Here is a 19,551-nt window from a genome sequence, read left to right on the forward strand (position 1 = left end):
GGCAGCACTAGCAGAGCGCCGAGCGCCGCGACTCCAGCGCGGAAATAAGCAGCCAGGCAGGTAAAGGACAAAATCAGACTTTGTTTATTAAAAAAATACTTTACAGGAAAAAAATTCTATGCATTCCGTTGGACTATTTTACAAAGAAATAGCTTAACAGTTTGACACTGGTGTACAGTCAGCTACGGACAGAAATGCACTGCGTGGGGCGCGGGCCCGTGCCCGCCCGACCCTCGGGGCCACTCGCCAGGGTAATAAATATACTAAGGCCGCACAAAGCAACAGTCTTCCAGGCAATTGTACACGTCCTCTGCAGGCAGAGACCTTAGATAAATTAAAACCACAGAAAAAAAATAATCGTAGCTGCCAATCCAAACCAAATTAAACCTCACAGACCCAGAAACACAAGTCTCTTTACACCTTGTACAAAGAAATCAGAAGCGTGTGGATCCTGCGAGAAACCCCTGGGAACCCGCCAGCCCCGGGCTCGCTACTCCCACCGTCCAGACCCGAAAAGGGCCGCGCCGGGTTAAGGACATGAGCTGGCGCCTGTGAGACAAGTTCTGACCATCGGCCTGGTCCAGGGGGAACTGAGCTGTAATGTGCAGGAAAACTGACAGAGCACGGCGGAGAGCCCTTTTCTGTATGGCAAGAGCTATACCTGTGAAAAGTGTTGGTTATAAATCCCCTGAGAACACTTCACCGAGCGTCCCACCTTCCTGGAAGAGAACGTGTCAAGTATCTGCACAAAATGACCTGTAGCATGTCTAAGGGAGAGCGGAAAGTGAAGCTAACTGCTATTTTGCCTGTCAATTGCCTCATGCTAGCCCACTTCTAGCACAACCCTGTCACTCACCTTTATCCCAAGTGGCATTTTTAATCAACAGCACTTTACTTAAAATAGAAGCCTGTGCCAGAGTTCCATATCCCAAAGCTGATGGCTCTACAGACAGCGCCTGGGCCATCAGCGGCCGTCTCCAGCACATAGCAGGAGTATTTTCTACTGATCAACTGACACAGATAGCAGGGCAGGTCCTCAGACACGGAGAACTGAGGATTTACAGGAACTGACCAGCACATTCGTATTTATGAACTGTTTCATATCTATCTGGGTACTACTGAGAAATATTAGAACAACCCACAAAATCTGCCAAAGTTTTATTACCTCATCATGTAGGCTGTTTTACAAAATCTTAGAGAAATCCAAACAGCCATCTATTTAACATGGGAGATATTCAGAAATATTTACTTGGACCTACCCAGAGATTTGTTTTGCTCAGCAAATCTCAAGTGGCTTGAACTCATTGCTTCATTTCTGAACAGCTGTAGCTTACAAAAATTAGTACTCTACATGTTTTGTTCTGGAAAACATCTGCATCTTTCACATCAAGGCATTGTTCTAATCCTGCTCTGTTTTCAGTGCAGTTGGAGCAATCCTGAAACAATGGCTAGACAGTAGAGCAATCTGCTTCGTTAGCAACCCCTCTCATACTTCACATCCAGAATTGAGGTGGAGTTTGAAAGCAGTACATCACTTTGGTTAAAGCCTACCAAAGCTGATAATGTATTTGGGTAGTAAGATTTCTATAAAGTTTGCTCCTCTCTTCCTCAGTCTTCCAAGCGTGCTAGAACAGCATCAGCAACATTCAAGTCACGTGAAGATACATTTCTGTATTTAAATCTGACATTAGATATTGAGCAACTGAACAGAACACAAAGAGAGCATGATGCTATTGGTCATGTCACTCCATCCGAAGCGGTAAGTCAGAGCATTTTCCAGGTATTTCTGGCTGTAGTCAGATTTCACTAAAGCTAGTTTTGAAAGCAACATGAGCCACTCTGGTCTTCTTCCTTTATCCATCTGAAAACACTCTACTAGAATTTACAGAGGACTTCCAAATTTATTCCCTCTTCATTCTGTTTCAACTTTCACTACAAAACAGACAAGTTGGTGTACGGGGGCTCTTAATCTGTTTATTCTGCCTTTAAAGTTATGTTTGCAGACTCACTGTAGTATCTGCAGTTTTGTCAATTCCTGAGTGATTGTATGCAGTGCTGGCTGTCAAAGAAAAGCCACCTTATTGATGTACCTCTACTGACACGACCAAAGAATAGCACATGTGGGAAGTGAAATGGGCACTTGGAAGACCAGCAGACTTCGTAAAAAGGAAAGAACACCCTTGGGTAATACGATCTTTGAATGTGAAGGATGAGCTGAAACCACTATTGCCTGTGAGGAATTTTACTTTGCACAACCCTTAAAGCTATGAAATTCCTCTCAACATAAAAAGTGGAAAAAACCCACCAGAGAACAGACAGCTCATTTATGAGCCGGTCTGGGTCATCTAGGATTTCTGCTAAGATTAAATTACACCCCTGCATGAATCACATTACTTTTCATCATAAAAAGCTTTCCATTCTAACACCTTATTTACACAGATTACTAAACAAGTCACTACCACTTCAATCTGTAAATTAGTTTTAAATTGAAATATTTCCTAGTCCTCATTTTTGTACCGAAGACAATACATACATACACATAAGGAGTAATACAGGTTCTAACTAATCACTGCAGTATCTTCTGATGATTATTCTTCTATCAGTTTAAAATAGTGACCTCTACACTGAGGTGCTAATATGTATATAAAAGCCTACACAAACAATATTGCACAAAGTAAGATTTATAATAGAGTAACATAGAGACCCTTATAAAGAGAAGAGTAATAATTGATATTAAAAAGATGCATCCAGAACTAACACAGCATCTTTGCTTTTGTCTAGTCTAACATAGTGTTTCAAATCTTTCCTACCCCAGTGAGGATTAGAACAAATGAATTTATCTGGAGACAGCTTAAGTTGCACCAAAACCCAGCTTGTACTCTAAATGTGGGGAGGGGGAAGGGAGAGGGAGAAAGGGACAGGACTTTCCCTTTTGATAACTGGAAAGGGCAGTAATAAATGGGGTGAGTGAAAGTCAAATACAGATTACACATTAACATCCAGAAATATTGAAAGATTGTTTAAACACTGTTGATAGCTGACACTCTACACATTTAGCACGTGCCACTGATTTTTCCACAGCACCTGGGCACCCAGAAGCTACACATGGAAAAAGCAGTCCAATGCCGTAATACTTTTTATCGTGAAACAGTAATACAGAACTTCCTAGAATAAGGACAGCCTTACTGCCCAAAGTCAGTTATCAACTCAATGCTATTATCTTAAGTGCATCAGTACAGGGGAAACTGTGGTTCCATTGGACACATTACGACCTGACCAAAACAAGCTGCCAAGTTGGTTAGTATTTTAAAGCCTTAAAGTGCTCAAAGATAGCGGTTTCCTCCACAAGACTACTGATAGGTTCTCTAATTTTGACACTAGTATTAACCATGTTCAGGGAAGATGTATTTTGGAAGCAAAACCCTCACACCAAACAACATAAGCAGTGCTATGAAAAGTGTTAGGTCAGTAAGTCATTGCATTTCAACAGGATCAGACACTTTCTTCAGTTAATTTTACAGATCACCTTTATAGGAACTGCAAGAAAGAGAGATCATTTTCTATAGCTTGTGTATAAACCCAACTTGTATATAAACCAACATGTCAAGAACAGACATACCAAAAATTTCACAAATCATCAAAAGTGCTGTGCTTTTTTTTTTTTTTTTAAGCAATTAAAATGAGATGGGAAAGTCACTTTGCAAGTCTACAAAAGCATCACTTTCTGGTAAAGATTAGAGATAACGTAAAAGTAGGGAAATAACACTGACCAATGTAGTTCAATCATTTTATGTTCCTGGAGGAATTTCATTCTGACTTTGAGGAGATATTCAATATCTCTTTACTTAAACAGAAAGAAGTGGTAGACCACTGTTACAGGTTGTACTAAGGGGTTAAAATACAACTTGAATTTTGCATAATCTGTGTAAAAAAGATATGCTTGACATTTTGGAATGTCACCTTTCTTTATAGAATTATAGGCAAGATTTCTCCAATAAAACATAAGCCAGTTATAAAACTATAACTTCACATCAAAATTTTAAAAAGTTGTTAAAAAAATGTTTGATTATATACATATCACACAGAAGAGCCTGCATGATCCTGTGGATTGTGTTGCTGATCAGACTCTACTTTAAAACCTGGAAGGGGCTGGGCCACCTGATCTGGTTGCACAAGTCCTGATATTGAAGAAACAGAGGAGGAGAGCACCCCTGCTGTAAGCTGTGTTTCTATACCTGGTTCTTCAGACTCTATTTTTACACTTACACATTGGGGTTCACCTTCTGACTCTGTCTTTCCAGGAACACTACTGTTCAAGCTTGAATTGCTTTCTGCATTTTGAGAAGTCTCCCCCACAGGGTGATATTGTTTAAGTCTTATGTGCCAGGCTAAGCTGCAGACTGCTGACACTGTTTTGAACTGATGAATGACATTTCTAGGGATGAAGTAGATGTCATTGTCACACAACTGAATTCTAGCATAGCGAATGCCTTCCCGTCTCATTTGGTTTAGTTTGGCTTCATCCACCCACTGAACACACTGAGAGAAGGAAAGATGGTAAAGTTAGTGGTATACTCTGTTTAAACAATTCAGTATCCACCTATTTTCAACGTACTTCATATCTAAGTTAGAATGTTTCTGTTTAACTGGTAAAACTTCAAATTTAAATGAGAATTGGAATTTTTAAATGTCATTTATCTGATGTGCACACCTTAGGAAGGGACAACAAATGCTTAACAGCATTCTACTGTTAAGAGCTGAAAACAGCAGATTTGACATGAGGCTTTACTGTTTTCACTGACAGGACTGAGTTGAGATGCCTTCACATCATAAGACAACATCAGTATATTACAAAAAGCAGAAACAGGCATACGTGACTTCTTAATGAACTTCTAATTGTTTCTATAGCACACATCATGACTCCAGCTTGGTAGAAAGGAAAAGCAGCTGGACTAGATGCTTATTGTAGGCCCCTTCCAACTGAACTATTCTATTCTGAAACACGAGAAGGAAAGATGCCCAACAGCTGTTAACTGAGGGCCACGGAAGATACAAAAGGGCTGGCTATACAGCGAACCTGCAAACTGTCAGAAGCTACTTCCAAAATGCTAAGAATGAGCTGTCGCTAGGGAAGATTCAATACCTGTGACACTGGAGGTTCATGCAGGTCCAGCTGAAGTCTCTGCACAACGTCAGTGAAATCTTCAGCATGAAAACAAACCACATCTTTGGTTATACGAGGCTGGTCACTCCTAGAAAAAGACAAGAGTTCCAGGAATTTTTAAAGGATTTGAGTTACAGAGCTCTTTCCAACACAGTTTGATTGAACCAATGACCTACTTCAGCTTTACGCTGTGCGCAAAGTCTTGTCACTTCTCAATACATGTATTATTTTGAAAAGGAGCTATAATTCAGAGATTTCTCTTTCTTCCCCCCCCCCCCCCATTTTACTTCTTTCTTGATGCACGCACAACAGAAGTGACATTTTCATGGACAAATACTATCCTGAAGTGTCCAAGAACTAGGTTCAAATTGCCACTACCTAAGTTCTCTGTATGTTCTAGGGACCACAGTGTGCCTCAACTCTTCCATTCTATAATTAGACTGAATAATTCCGTATTAAAGGAAAAACTTAAAGTAACAATAACGGCTGTGAATCAGAGCAAAGGAAGTTCGGCACCTTTTATCCATATGAAAATCTAATGATATTGCTAATGATGCTATCCAATTTCTACTGTAATTGCTAGAAATAACAATGATGCAAGTCTAGTTTCTGTGCAAGGTCAACAGCAATGTCCTGGGTACATGCAATGTTGTGGAATTGATTACATTGAGTTCTTAGACTACTGTTACAGAAGTTAGCGTTAATATACCTATTCAGGAAAAAAAGAACAGTCACAGATGACTGTCCAGGCATGGTATCTTAAGGCTTATTTTGTAGGTCACCAAAATCTTCTGCAAAGGGCTATTACAACTTTTCTAGCACCTCAGGAAGAGGGAAAAATAGTGGGTACGTAGCTTGTGTTTTCCAGAGCTCTAGACAGCATTTATATTATCACAGGATTCAAGCCATTTCTTTGATTAGGCTCATTTTCCAAGGAATCTTTTTTTTTTTTTTGAAAGAAAACGTTTAGAATTTCCCCCTCAGACTAGAGTAGTCGCACTTCAGTGGCACTTACCATTCCCCAAACTGTACAGCCTTCAGAACACCTACAGCAGCTGTACTCTGCCAGTCAAACCCTTGGCCCACGTGATCAGCGTGAGCTCTTGTTCTGTCTTCAAACAGAACCTCACGGGGCTCACTGGTCCGAGGTAGGTACTGAAGATTCTTTATTTCATTCATTGACCTACAACGCAACAGAAAAGACATACTAAAAAAGTGTTTCAGACTACTCAAAAATAAATACTCTTATTAAAATTATCTTAAGATATTGCATGCTACAGGCTTCATAATCAAAGACCAAAGCACTTCCCTCTGATTTCTTCTGGGTGTTTATTCAACAGAAGATCAAAACAAATACAACAAAGTACAATTCAGCTTATGAAATCAAACTTTATATAAAACAAATCCAATCAAGAAATATTTTTTGTTCACTTGTGCTGAAAGAACTCTCCCAGGAATATAATATGTAAAACAGAGCTATGTGAACAGATACTGAGCTTTACTTATTTGGGAGTACATCCAAAAATTCTTTTTGAAGTTACAATTAAAGTATGTTTCCAATTCTTTACCTCTTAAAATTTGTTCTACAGCACACTCTTTCTGAGAAAGACAGCAAGCACATATGTATACCACAGTATTTCCTGAGAAGCAGACAGCATTACAAGTGCTTTAGCACTAGCATTAAAATGCGACACAGTGTTACGGATCTCTGCTGTTTTAGAGCATTTCACCTGCCCTCACCACCACATTAGTTCTCTCCACAGAAGTAAGAAGAACAAAGAAGTCTCCTGAAGGATAATAAAAAGAGGTTTCAGTCTTAAAAAAAGCACTGATCTAGGACATACCACTATGAAAAGTGGTGAAATAAAATAACCATCACAAATAACTTACTTATCCACTGAGGCAATGCGAAACAGAAAGGAAAACAAAACTTAAATCTGTGAACAAGCCTTCTAAAGAACTGGTTACACAAAGTATTTAGGTTTTGTTCTCAAGTCTAACACAGACATAACTGCAATGTTTTACCTTTAAAATAGAAAGGAAAGCAAAACATTACCGGCGCCGTTTGAATGGCGATTTTGGCATATCAGCTGTCGGGATCATCTGCTCTCCTGGTCTCACCCACATTATGGGACCATCATCACTTTGTGACCTGCACTGAAGTCTGAGACTAGAAAGAGTACCCCAGGGCAAAGTCATCTAAAAGAAAACAAAAAAACAAAACAACCCACAAAACACACATAACACAAAACACTGGGTGAGATAGAAAAATTAAATGATGCCTTTGGTAAAAGTAGTTCAAATCTGCTGTCAAAAGACTTGTACAGAACTAAAATAAGTTTAGGAGGCAAATTTATTCCAAGGTAACTTTATCCGACTTGGTTTTTAGAGAAGTAAATGGTTAAATATAGTTTATCATATATATGCACTAGATAATTTTTTAATTATTCACACAAATGTAGCTACCCAATTCAGTTCCCTTCATTTGGACACAGGAACAAATCTAACTCAGTAGTCCAAACAATAAGCCCATCAATAGAAAAAATACTTTATGGTTTCCAATTACTTGGAAATATATTAAACAGTAATTGTTTAAATACCTATAGTGCTCTCAACAAACACCACAAGTTACTGCTTACTCTGAGAAATGGAGATTCTTCCAACATATCTAGAAATTCTGGGAAGTAGTCCCCAACTTCTTCATCCACTGCTCCAACAAGACTGATCTGCCGCATTGGTCCTGCTCTGTAGGTTCCACAGCAATACGTTCGATTGACCTGAATGGCCAGAAAGGGAAAGACAATTCCATCATAGCTTTAGTTCTGATAAAGAGAGATTAAAAATTGATTAATATAATACACTAGGCCACAACTGAAATGAATCTTGGACTCATCTACACCTATTTCATTAGAGATGCCTTTAGGAATACACAGAGGCTGTTCAGAACAGATGCCCATGGGGTATCCCAAGAGAAAAGAACGCCTGTCTGTATTGCTGCTATTCAGACTTCAGAAGTATTTCCTGTCAGTAAGTTAGTATTTGACTAAATCAGGAACAATTCAACGCTTCCAGGCTGCCTTGAGAAAATGGTCATGCAAAGTTCCCTTGTGACTCAGTCTTTCACCAGCAAGCTTCAACTCTACTAATTTGCGCAGTTCACATTTGCTTCTACATTTCCAACTGTTTGCTACAGAGTTGTGTGCACTTTTCATTTCAGTCATGTCCCAGAGGCCTTTCCCAACTGTAGCAAAAAATCTAGGTGTCCTTCATGCAGTGGTTCTGATAATATTGTTATAGTGTGTCACAAGACTGGACAAAAAAAACCCTGAGGAAATGACAGAGGTCCAGCTAGAAATCCAGCTCTCATGTTCAACAATTCTAGAATTACCATTTGCAATATAACCTGATGTCACTGCTGTGGCCAGAAACACTTTTAATCTCACTTACAGCTTTTTGACATCCTCCGTAGCACAGGCTGTCCCACTTTCCCAGGTCATCTGGGAATTTTTCTTGCCAATTTCCTGTTCCCGGAGGAGAACCACTGGCAGGGCTCCAGTGCTCTCTAGTCTCCTCCTATGGACTACAGCTATAACATGCCATATGGCCACAGGGTAGGTTGTATGTAGATGCTGCAGCTATTCAGTCTTACAAGATCAGAAATTCTGCTGTAATTAGTCTGGTTTGTATATGTATATGTGTCTGATCCCCAGCCTTCCACCACTCTTCATTAACAGCCTCTCTAATATTCAAGTGGCTCTAGCAGTGGAAAACGCCAGCCAACCCCCTTGGCTAAACAGTGGGATAGGTACAAAGGACAGAGGGTTACTGGTAGATTTGTAATTTTATAGTCATGTTCAGAAAGTGTGATACCTTTTGTAACTGCATTTATAGATACATGTATGAAGCAGCTCAGTTTTAAGTTTCTTGAGTTTAAGTTTTGCAGTTTAGCCAACAAACCAGTTGTAGTTAAACTATTCCATGAAGTTGTTAAAGCTAAATTAGGAGAGACTAATAAAGCAAGAGTTACAATTACTGCTACAATTTTATTCTCTAGCAGCAACCATAGATATTTAGCTTCTTAATTATAGGAGCCTAGCTCACTCCTATTTCCAGAGCCCTCCTTTCTTTAGCTTTGTATATATGCAGTTAGCAGTTCTGCATTGATTGCACAAACTTAGCTTTTAATTAAAAGCTGAGTAGGAGCCAAAGATGTCTTCACATACAGCTTTATTCCTCAGCCCTAAGCCAACTACTGCACCGCATCACCTCTACCTACCTCCCTGTGTAAAGAGTTTACATCCTAAACCGCTCACAGAAATTCACTGTGCAGCTCAAGCACTCGCTCCACCTTCAAGTCCAGTGGCAGCCACCAAATGAGCACTTACAAACTTCCTGGTTTTGACTGTACAGCTTTTAGGAGGCAGGCGCTATCTTCCGAGGCTATTCATTCTCTTTGGCTGTTGACCTAAGAGAAAATGAAGTCTCCAAATCCTCTTAGAACATTACTACTAAAAGTTCATATCCAATGTCAATGAAGTGGAACAATTTCCCCAGCTAGCCAGAATGCAATTCAGAGCAGCAGTATTAGAAAACCGTTGCATTAGTCTAGTTCTCTGCAGCTATGGGAGAACCAAGGACTGAAATGCTCTGGCCCTTAAGCCAGTTAAACTTAACTGCCTGGTACTATTAAAGTAAGTGAAGACAGACTATTCCCAGATGAGATTTGTTCTATTGAAACCACCTGTTGAGATTCACTAATATTTCACAGGTGTTTGTCACAAGTTAGAATGAATTATAATACCATATGCACTTTTTCCTTGTAATGTTTTCAAAGGGAATGAAAAACTAGGAGCTTTAATTTGTTTTGTTTGTTTTTTTTTAAATGCACTGAAATGCAATGAAAAAACAGAAAAGAATTCAAGAGCTATAAAGGAGACTAGAAAAGGAGATCTTGGATTTCAACGTTTTGCTAGTTTTTAATAGAACTTAAAAGAAATATACACACTTGAGAATTAAAATCAGGACATGTTTACACTGAAAATACGTACTAACTCATGGCAATCCCCAGCAGGCTGTAGTATTCATCTCAAGCACTTCAATCATAGGGGAAATAGTCTACCAGTTTAATATGCTGTAAAAAAATTCCTTTTCATGTAAGGTTCCACCTTCTCCTCAATTTCTCCAGAGCAGCAGAGATACTAATACCACTGGTTAGGTTTGTAGTCTCAAGAATACAGAATATGCTAAGCACTTGTGTGTAATAACAAGCATATTCATGACCACCTAGAAGAACTGGCACCTTACTCACAGGACACTCAACCACCCAAGTGTAAAGGAAGACCAAGTAACCTGCTTGCTGCACCTTCCTGCAAACTACTTTGACCTTTTATTTTCCAAGCACTCTAGACGCACTCTCCACAGCCATATTAATTTCACAGCCATCTTCAAGCACCCCTCTTTTCAGGGAAGAAAGATGTGACTATGAAATATGTGAAGTCACTTTGCTATATCCACTAGGACCTTTCTTGAAGTTTCTTGTTTATATTTAAAGTTCAGCTCTTGTTTAGGAACTTAGCCTGGGTCCTTCCAGTTTACATGGCTGTCAGAAGTTAGTAACTTATTACCACAGCACCTTCATTGCTATAATTTGTTCAATACGCTTCTTTAAAAACATTAGTGGATCATACGATCAGTAACTGCCACTATCTACAGATCAGACCACGCTCTATCTTTACTGTTGCAAAAGGACCATCAGGCTAGTGTCCTCTACTCTTTCAAAATGCCAAACAGCTACCCTACGTATTCCCCTACTCCATATAGGATCACATGAAAAGTGAAGTTGCAGGAATATTCAAGATTAGCTCTTCAGTGTTCACGGAGACATTTTTATAGCAGCTGAACAATACGCCTGTCTGTTCCACACACCTGAGTGGGAACAGAAGTAGACAACACTTCCTGTAGAAGTTACGGATGTGGTATTTGCATGTTACTGAGATAATTCAGACCCCTGGCTCACAAAGGGTTAAGCAAGCAGTATACCTCAGCTTGGGTAAGAGGAGGACACACAGATGAGGCACAAGCCTGAGACAAATGAGGTTAAGTTTCAGAAGTTTCTCTCTAGTTCCAAGAAAAGCTTGAATCAGTTGACAGTGACAGTATTTTAGTATGTCAAGTCAGCTATAAAACCAGCCACGCAAACACTTTGCTGCAAGGAAGAAAGCAAGAACGCAGGGCAGCTTACTATTTACAACAGAAGGAGGAAAGGAGGATAGTGTGACACGCCATTACAGCGAGGGTTGTATGTTTGACTAAAACCTGTCAGATGCTTGATTAAGACCATCGATCATTATTTATATGGCTTAAGTGATAAACCAAAATAACTTTGCAGTACTGATGCACAATTTCTCCATTTCATACTTTGAAGGCTTCTACTAAAAATCAAGTCACCCTTCCAGGGTAAGAGACCTTTTTCCAGAAGTAAGACAAAGATGGGGCAGACAACCAAACTGTGGTATGGCTCATTAACTAAAAATGTCAGGGAGAGGAGTAAGCTTTTCTGACAGTATGTTGCAGGAGTAGGAAAACTTAGCCTACATCCCCTGTTTGCTGCTTCTCCCATGTCCTTCCCAGAGGCAAAAGCAGCTTATGCAACACCTAGTTCCCCCAACTCTTCCCTGGCCTGTTCCCAGAACCCCCAGTCCCTCACGGCAGTTTAACTGGACTTTGGGCCATATAGAGAACCCATACAGCACTTGATCAGTTTTCTTCTTGGTGAAAGGAATAAATAAAAAGTAGAAGTGGTTTTTCAAGTCTAGAGATGTTCCAATTCACTGAGTAGACCCAGAAGCAATTGTACTGAAACAACTGATAAGGAAAATAGAGTTCGTTCTAGCTGCATTGCTAAGAGCTTCTAAATTGAAGTATGCCCTTATGTGAAGGCAAATTACTGTTCAGTGATTTCAGTCTCGAAAGCTTTAGTCCAAGTGAACAGCTCTAAAGTGAAGCTTAGCTTTAGCACTGAAGTATCAGAGCAAATGAGCCAGAGCCAATGCAAGCAAAAAAATCCAGAGAACACTGAAGCTTAGTTATTTTAATACACAGAAACCAAACATTTGTAGTATAAATACACACTGGAGTGCTTTGTTATAATTATTTAGTTTATGTTGTCCTCACTACCCTAAGAACAAAGGGATTCACCTTGCAAGGAAGTTAATTATCACTAGATTTTTATGAAGTCTTTGAGATTAAAGTCCTTATTTTTAATTGGGGAAACTTCCTACTAAAATTCGGTTTATCTGACAACGTACACAGAACAGATGAATGTTGTACAAGCCAAAGGTCACACCAACTTTCAGTTAACAGACCAAATTTTGATTTCTTGACACCATGACATCAGAACTCAAGACTGCCTAATGCTCAAAATCCCCTTGCCACAGTGCAGGCAGACATACTGTGCCAGTACAGCAAACAAGTTCATGCATACAGAACGGAGGTGACTTTCATCCAAGTATCTTCAATTAAAAATATTCTCAGTATTACCGCATACAACAAATACTGTAATACATTTAATCTGCAAAGGCATAACTGTGAAGTGCTTTCGCATTGTACAATTTCTCATTATGGAAGGTCCAAAAGAGAAGCTTTGCCCATCTCTTCATTCCTCAACAGTGCTGCCAAGGAACAGCAGCAAAGTAGCCACAGCATACTCCCTATGCTCTCTTAAGCAGGGCATTTTAGCCTTCTCTATTTAAATATAAGCTAGCTTGCAAAAACTGGGAGTTTCAGCAGCATGCAGCTACCATAGTTTGAATCTACTATCAGCTTAAATGCACCCTTAAACTAGATACTTTACCATCATCTACATTCTCTGACGAGTCCTGTTCCAGCTGTCTTAAAGAGTTGTGACAACTATACTTTTCTGTGTTTGCTCAGTGTGTGAACCTCACTAACATACTTCAGAGAGGATTAACCAGGTCATGCCGAAGCTGGGTTTAGAGAGGTGTTTTAGACCAACTGAACCTTATGTCATGACTCAATCTTAATCAAGTTTAGACAGTACTTAAAATAGAATTAATTGAAATACCAGCGCTGACTATAACCCAGCGAAGCCTCTTACTTATTACCATGCATTTCTCAAATGTATTTATAGTATAAGCTATGCATGCTTACAAGATGGAAACATTCACCAAGAAAAAGTCTAACTGTCAAATATTCAATTGGCACTGTTCAGCCATTTCAGGGGGTCGTCACATGTACTCCAAGTGAATCAGAATGTAATCATGATGTTGAAGAACATAGATAAATCTCTAACAAAGAAGACTTTAAAGCCTAACCTGTGGCCAAATTTCACATCTGCAGAGTACAGGTGTGTACTGTGCAAAAGTGTTCTTGCTGATAGCAGCAGTTTGTATGCTCATCAGGCAGACTGTTTTTGAAGTACTGTGCGCTCTGATGCAGCTCTGGCAGCACAGTTCCTTAAACCAAGAAATAAAAACAGATTTTAAATAAGTGCTGTAGTAACTATTTGTTGTCAAACAAGTAAGTATCAGAATTACTAATTAATAATACCTATGACAAATTCCAGAAGTGACCAAGCGGCAACTGTTTTTCCAACACATTCTTGCTTATAGGCATTTGGTGAACTCTGGAGAGATCCAGACAGCCCATCCACAAGCATTACCATTTCAAAACTGTTGCTAAAGAAGGTCTGTTCCAATAGTACTGAACTGCACTCCACTGCAGAGTTTCAAGTTTTTCCTTCCAACAGGTGAACCAGTAAAAGAAATTAAGGTCTTGAGTAAATTCTCTAGAAGTAATCAGCAGTCTGAATCTTTATCAGAGTAGACTAAGCAGGAAGAGGTTTTACTCCATCTGAAACACATTTATCTAAACTGTAGTGTTGCTGTAGGTTCATAAATGCTTCTAAGTTGATCACAAGAGTCAAACCCAAGGGGTTTTCATATGGGAATCTTGAAGTTATTACTGTTGCATCCATTTAACTTACATGGAAATGCTGTTTGAGAATGCAGAATACTTCAAGCCTACTATGGAAATCAAGGTAGTATATAAAATGAAAGTTTAAACACTTCTCTGAAAGTTTAAACACCCAGCACCAGCTACTGATAGAATTGAGATGTTAAAAAAACCCCAACAAACTATTTGTGAGTTATATACTGGAATCTGAAAAATAACATCCTTGAAAAAATCTAAACAGATCTATTGAATAGAAAAAGCAGTGCTGGTATCTGCGATCTATCCAACTCTTAATACAGACTTGGCTATCATTTTGTATGATATCAGTGTTCTCCCAAGTTTAGAAGATTAACTGAAAGTCTGCAAGAAGATCAGTGCAGATCTTTTCAGATCACAGTTAGCAGTGTCTAAAGTGTGATTCACCAACTACCGGTGGGCACAAGAGAGCTTTAAGCAGAAACAGGCATAAATAGCACAGCAGCAGTAGTCCCATCACCTTAGGGAAAAAAAAAAAAAATGAAACTATGCCTCACCTATTTTAGGCCATCCCTGCTCTGGATTAATGAGATTAATCAAATCTACGTGTTCTGCAAGTTTTACGCCTTTAAACAGCGCTTACCTGAGAGTGAAAATTTGAAATCGTTGTTGTTTCAATGTCCTTCTTGCCCAAAATTTCCATTTTCACAGGAGTGTTAGGAAAGTTAAAAGCAAAGTAATCCAGGAAGTCCGGCAAATAAGCAGCTGCTCCATGTACTATGGCTAAAGCATAGTAAGCTGCATTTTTATCATTTTCACTGAATGACAACGCAAGAAACTCTTCTGCAAATCTCTCCATCTCCACTGGAGACAAAAATGAGAGTTCATCCATGTAAGCATGAAGGACCAGAGCACCACCATTGGACTGATGTTCTTCATGAATGAAGTTACTAAATTTAGTGCCAGTTTTCAAGAAGCTGCTGCGAACAGAATGCTCCTGGTGTGTCACAAATGGTGTTTGTACTCCCTGGGGTATTCGATATTCCTGCATACCCAAATTCAGTCTGCAGAGCTGCTCATCCTTCAGATACCTGAAGGATTCCTTGTTCACTTCTAAGTTATCACACTGTCCTTGAGACAGAGTCTCTTTGTCAATTCGAGTGAGTCCAGCACACACCGTCTGCACTTCTTTATTGTACATCTTCAGGCGTTTTCCCCTCATATCTTCCCGGTGTTTCTTTTTCTTTTTTTTCTTTATCTTCTTCATAATAAGACTGTCAGCTCGCTGGGTTTTGCCATTTTCGTCTGGAGTTTCTGGCAGCAACAATAAAGAGAAGATTAGAGTTCTGCAGTTGCTGCATATTCACCCAAAAAGAACTAAGACCTCCGATTTGCTAAGGCTATCTATTCCCAGGAAGACTGGCCAATAGTAATGTCGTGACTTTTACTTACAATACCTAATTACACAGCAAAAAATGCAGTACTTTATTATGCAAAGAAAGCCTGGAATTAAGGAAAACTTCCAAAATTCAAGCTTAGTATCTTAGAAAAATTTCAATTTTTAACAGATTTACTAGAATACCTTTAGAAGGAGTCCATATTTCAGAACATCTATAATTAAGTATATTAATAACTTCTGACATTTAAGGCAGTGCCATGCAGGGGAAGAGGATAAACAAGTATGCATAACATTTAAACATAACGACTTTCATTAGAGAACACTTCCCCAATTTCGGATATGCAATATAGAAGCAAAACAGAGCACAACTGAAGAGATACAAACATTGTAGACATTTAGAGGTAAAAATACTTGAAGAAGTTACCCTTCCAGCCAAACAAAATCTGACACTGCTAGTCTTTTGTATTAAAAGATCAGAATCATCACATCCATAACTATAACACTAGCAAAAGATAGCTAACTATTCAGTTAATTCAGAACTAGAAATTAAGAGGCTGTTTGTTTTGGTTTCTTTTAAAGGTTAATCAACCTGTAAGAGGCTAAAGGCTGAGAGACAAAATGTAAAGTAGTACTGCTAGGCAAAATGTAATAGTTTAATTGCTCATCTTTTAGGAATAAAAACTAATTCATGTAATGTTTAGCAAGTGACAATGGTAGGTAGAAATCCTGACCGTCCAGCTGTTAAAATACTCAATTGCCAAGACAAGATTTTAATCTGCCCGAATCAAAGAACTGTTTCATGCCAACAACAGATATAAACCTCTAAGAGCCATATTACCAGGATAGCTGTGGGGGTCAGAACAATCTGCAACTGAAGGTAACATCTGACTAGAAGAAGCAAGAGCTGCAAGTTTTTCAGTTTCCAGCAGCACAGTGCTTCGTGCTAACAAAATTCCCTTTCTTTGTCTGCAAAGCTTTCAAATTTGTATTCCCTCTTTACTCTCCTGCAGTACTTGAAGTTAAATAAAAAAGCATGTTGCATCGATCTAGGAGAAAAGGTGTAATGATAGATACATGCAGCTTCAAGTTATTCAGCCTAATCACAGTATTTAACTGTATCACTACCAGTTTGGTCTTGGAGCTCTTTAGTGAAGATGGTTGACCTTGTAACAGCCCAGTGTAATGAACAGAATTACTCACGAAGCAAAGAAAGAGTAGATTGCTTAATACTAGCTTCATACAATTGTCTTAGGACCCGAAATACAAGTTTTCACAGTACCGCTGTTAGCCTTTACAAACAGCGAAAGCCCTTATTTTTCCATTACAGCTAGGGAAACCAGGAAAAGAAACACAGTACCACTTGTTTTGTTAAGTCAACTGAAACAGTTCTCTGAATAAGCTTTTCTGGAAATCTCGGAAGTTAAGCGTGCATAAGCTTCTCAATCACTAAGCTCTCAAGTATAGATACCTCTTTACTAAGTGCAATGAACACATTAATCACACACATTTTTCTTCTGGTGGAACCAGGGATTCCAAGTTGAAACTAAGCAAGAATTTCATGCCGCCACTGAGCTGCTGGGAATGCTTCCCTGTAGATGTTTCCAAGTTAATTTTTGGTTGTTGAAGGTGTCTTATTTTAAGCATTTCTAATTTTAGATATAGTTTAAAAACCTCAGACATGCACTAGTTTTAATGCAGAGTATCTCTCTTCCTGCCTGAAGATAGAGCAGACATACACCTTGCATCCTGTACATTTTGGAACTTCCAGTGAACACTGGTCTGTTCTCAGGATAAAAGCTACCCTGCCCGCTGCTGTGGCCACTGAACGCGGCAGTGCCAGTACTACAGTGGGAGCAACCTCTCTATTTAAGTGAAGCTACACAGTGACATTACGGCAAGGTCTGACACACTTGAAGGAAATATAGTTTTAATTATTCCTTTAAATAAACGGAAAGCCTCTACTACCTCAAACACAGAGAGCTATAGCCAAGTCATCAAAATATGGGCTCCCACAGTGAAGCAGAGTAACAGCAGGGCAAGTAACTCAGCCAGTCTAAAACTAGACACCACGTAACTGAACACACTAGCATCATTATTAAACAGCAAAAACACTTGAGATATTGTCACCTGTGGCCAAAGATAAGAATAGTATAGTCAAAGAAACAGGCAGTTTAATTAGGTCATACATAGAAATAAAAACTGATAGACAGGAAAAGAAATCCCACCCCATCCCCAAACCCACTAGATGTGCAGTCTAGAGCAAGTAGTGAAGAGATTCAGAATAATTCCAGTTAGCAAACAGCTTTAATTTGCAAATCTGGCATTCAGATGGTGATTTTAGTGGTGGTTAAGGCTTCATTAAAAGAAGGCCTCACCTGATTACTGGGCTAGAACTGACCCACCACGACACTCCCTGTCTAGGAAGATCTACTGCTTCTGTAGCTTTATCGACATGTATCAAGCTAAACTTTGAAGCTTACTATCCAGTAGCTTTTAGCATCGTTATTCAGATATCGTGGTTTAGATGCATTAACCACCAGTGAGAAGTCTCTCCTCACAATAGTTTTGCCCGTTCTTAAGACGGCACTACCTGGAGCTTGTGCTACAGACCCGACTCCTGCACGCGCCTGCATCTCTGATCTCTGGCACAACACCTCCACGGACGCTCCTGAAGTATAAGTCACAACATAAATATATTTATTACAGCAGCTTCTGCAATTGCTTTTAATCTGCGTTGCTCTCACCAAAAGGCTTTTTACTACCACAAATTTGCAAGCAGAACCAGAGCAGTCATTCGGTAGTGTAATAAAAAAAAAAAAAAAAAAGACACACACACATACACCCCCAAAAAACAAAATCCAGAGACGTTTTGGCTTTCCTGTTAGGGAAATCTCAGGGCATTTATTTAAAAATAAAACGAAAACAAACCACCAAAACCAAACACCGCCGCCACCCGCTGCCAAAGCGGCGGCTCCTGGGATCCAGCACACGCCAAGGCAGGCAGCGCTAGGTGAAACCTTCCCTACAACGCATCCGCGCCGCGACCCGCGGAGCGCAGCGCTGCGGCGAGGGCCCGGCCCCGGGGGCGGCCGCCCGCGGGAGGAGACGTGCCCGCCGCGGCCCGGAGCGGCCCCGCCAGGCCCGGGGGCTGCCCACGCTGCCGCGCTCGCCTCCGCACGAAGGTGCAGGGGCGCGCTGAGGGCTTCGAGCGCGGCCCGCGCCCGCCCCGCTCCCACTTTCGCCCGGGCGGCCGAGCCCGCGCCCCCCGCCCCCGCTCCGCCGCCGAGCTGGGCCGGGCCGGGCGGGCACGGGGCCGCCGCCGGGGCGATCCCTGCCGGTCGAGCTACCGACGGTCCCGGTGCGCGGGCGGCGGGCGGTCAGGCCCTCTACCCACCCCCCCACCCACCCCCCGCCCCGGCCCCGCGCCTCACCTCGCTTGCTGGGCCGCCCGGCCGCCCCGTCCGCGGGGCTGCCCCGCCGCGCCTTCTGCGGCTGCCCGGCGGCCAGGCGGCCGGGCTCGGGGCCGGCGGCGGGGCGATGCCGGTGGTGGTGGTGGCGGCGCTCCTCGAGCGCGGCGGGCGGCGGCAGGCTGAGCGGGGAGAAGGTGAAGAGCCCGGCGGCAGCGGGCAGGCCGGGCAGGGCGGCCGGGGGCAGCGGCTCCGTCGGGCCGGGCCCCGCCAGCAGCGGCTGGCTCAGCCGGGCCCGTTTGCTGCCCGCCGCCTCGCCGGGGGGGCCCCGCCGCCGCCGCCCGCCGCCGCGAGGCCGGCCGGGCCGGTCCCCCGGGGGCAGTGGGGGCGGCTCCTCCGGGGCCCGGGACACTGCGCGCACCGCAGCGACCTGCGCAGCCATTTCACAGTCTCCCTCACACACATTTAAATGGCCCGAGCGCCAGGCGGCAGCGCGCAGGCGCCGCGGCCCGGGGGCCGTAGTTCGCGGCGGATCGCCGGGAAGTGTAGTCCGGCGGCGGGCGGGGGCCCGCGCTGCCACAGCCCAGGGCGGGCGGCCTAGCGGCGGGGTGCCCCGGCGCAGCCGGGCCTGC

At 41.7% G+C, this 19,551-nt stretch overlaps 1 protein-coding gene across 14 annotated transcripts in view; it reads right to left on the bottom strand.

The window, feature by feature from the left end:
* LOC101915605 (protein PHTF1) overlaps positions 1-19,453 on the bottom strand; it is a 31,192-nt gene extending 11,739 nt beyond the window's left edge. For 5 of the 14 annotated variants that reach the window (XR_008749983.1, XR_008749981.1, XM_055819871.1 and 2 more), the window contains exons 1-6: positions 18,944-19,402; positions 14,757-15,427; positions 7,804-7,941; positions 7,221-7,363; positions 6,180-6,347; positions 5,144-5,252 (exon numbers count right to left, since the gene is read on the bottom strand). Coding sequence is in view for 10 of the 14 variants with exons in the window: in XM_055819871.1 (XP_055675846.1) it covers positions 5,144-5,252; positions 6,180-6,347; positions 7,221-7,363; positions 7,804-7,941; positions 14,757-15,427; positions 18,944-19,361 (1,647 nt within the window). In the remaining 4 variants the exon portion in view is untranslated. Of the gene's footprint in view, positions 1-61; positions 4,540-5,143; positions 5,253-6,179; positions 6,348-7,220; positions 7,364-7,803; positions 7,942-14,756; positions 15,428-18,102; positions 18,260-18,943 lie in introns of those variants that run through there. The other 9 variants (XM_055819870.1, XM_055819872.1, XM_055819873.1 and 6 more) reach the window with 6 other exon arrangements.
* Positions 19,454-19,551: the final 98 nt, after the last annotated feature.

The sequence above is a fragment of the Falco peregrinus genome, chromosome 16, assembly GCF_023634155.1.
Source record: "Falco peregrinus isolate bFalPer1 chromosome 16, bFalPer1.pri, whole genome shotgun sequence".
NCBI lineage: Eukaryota > Metazoa > Chordata > Aves > Falconiformes > Falconidae > Falco > Falco peregrinus.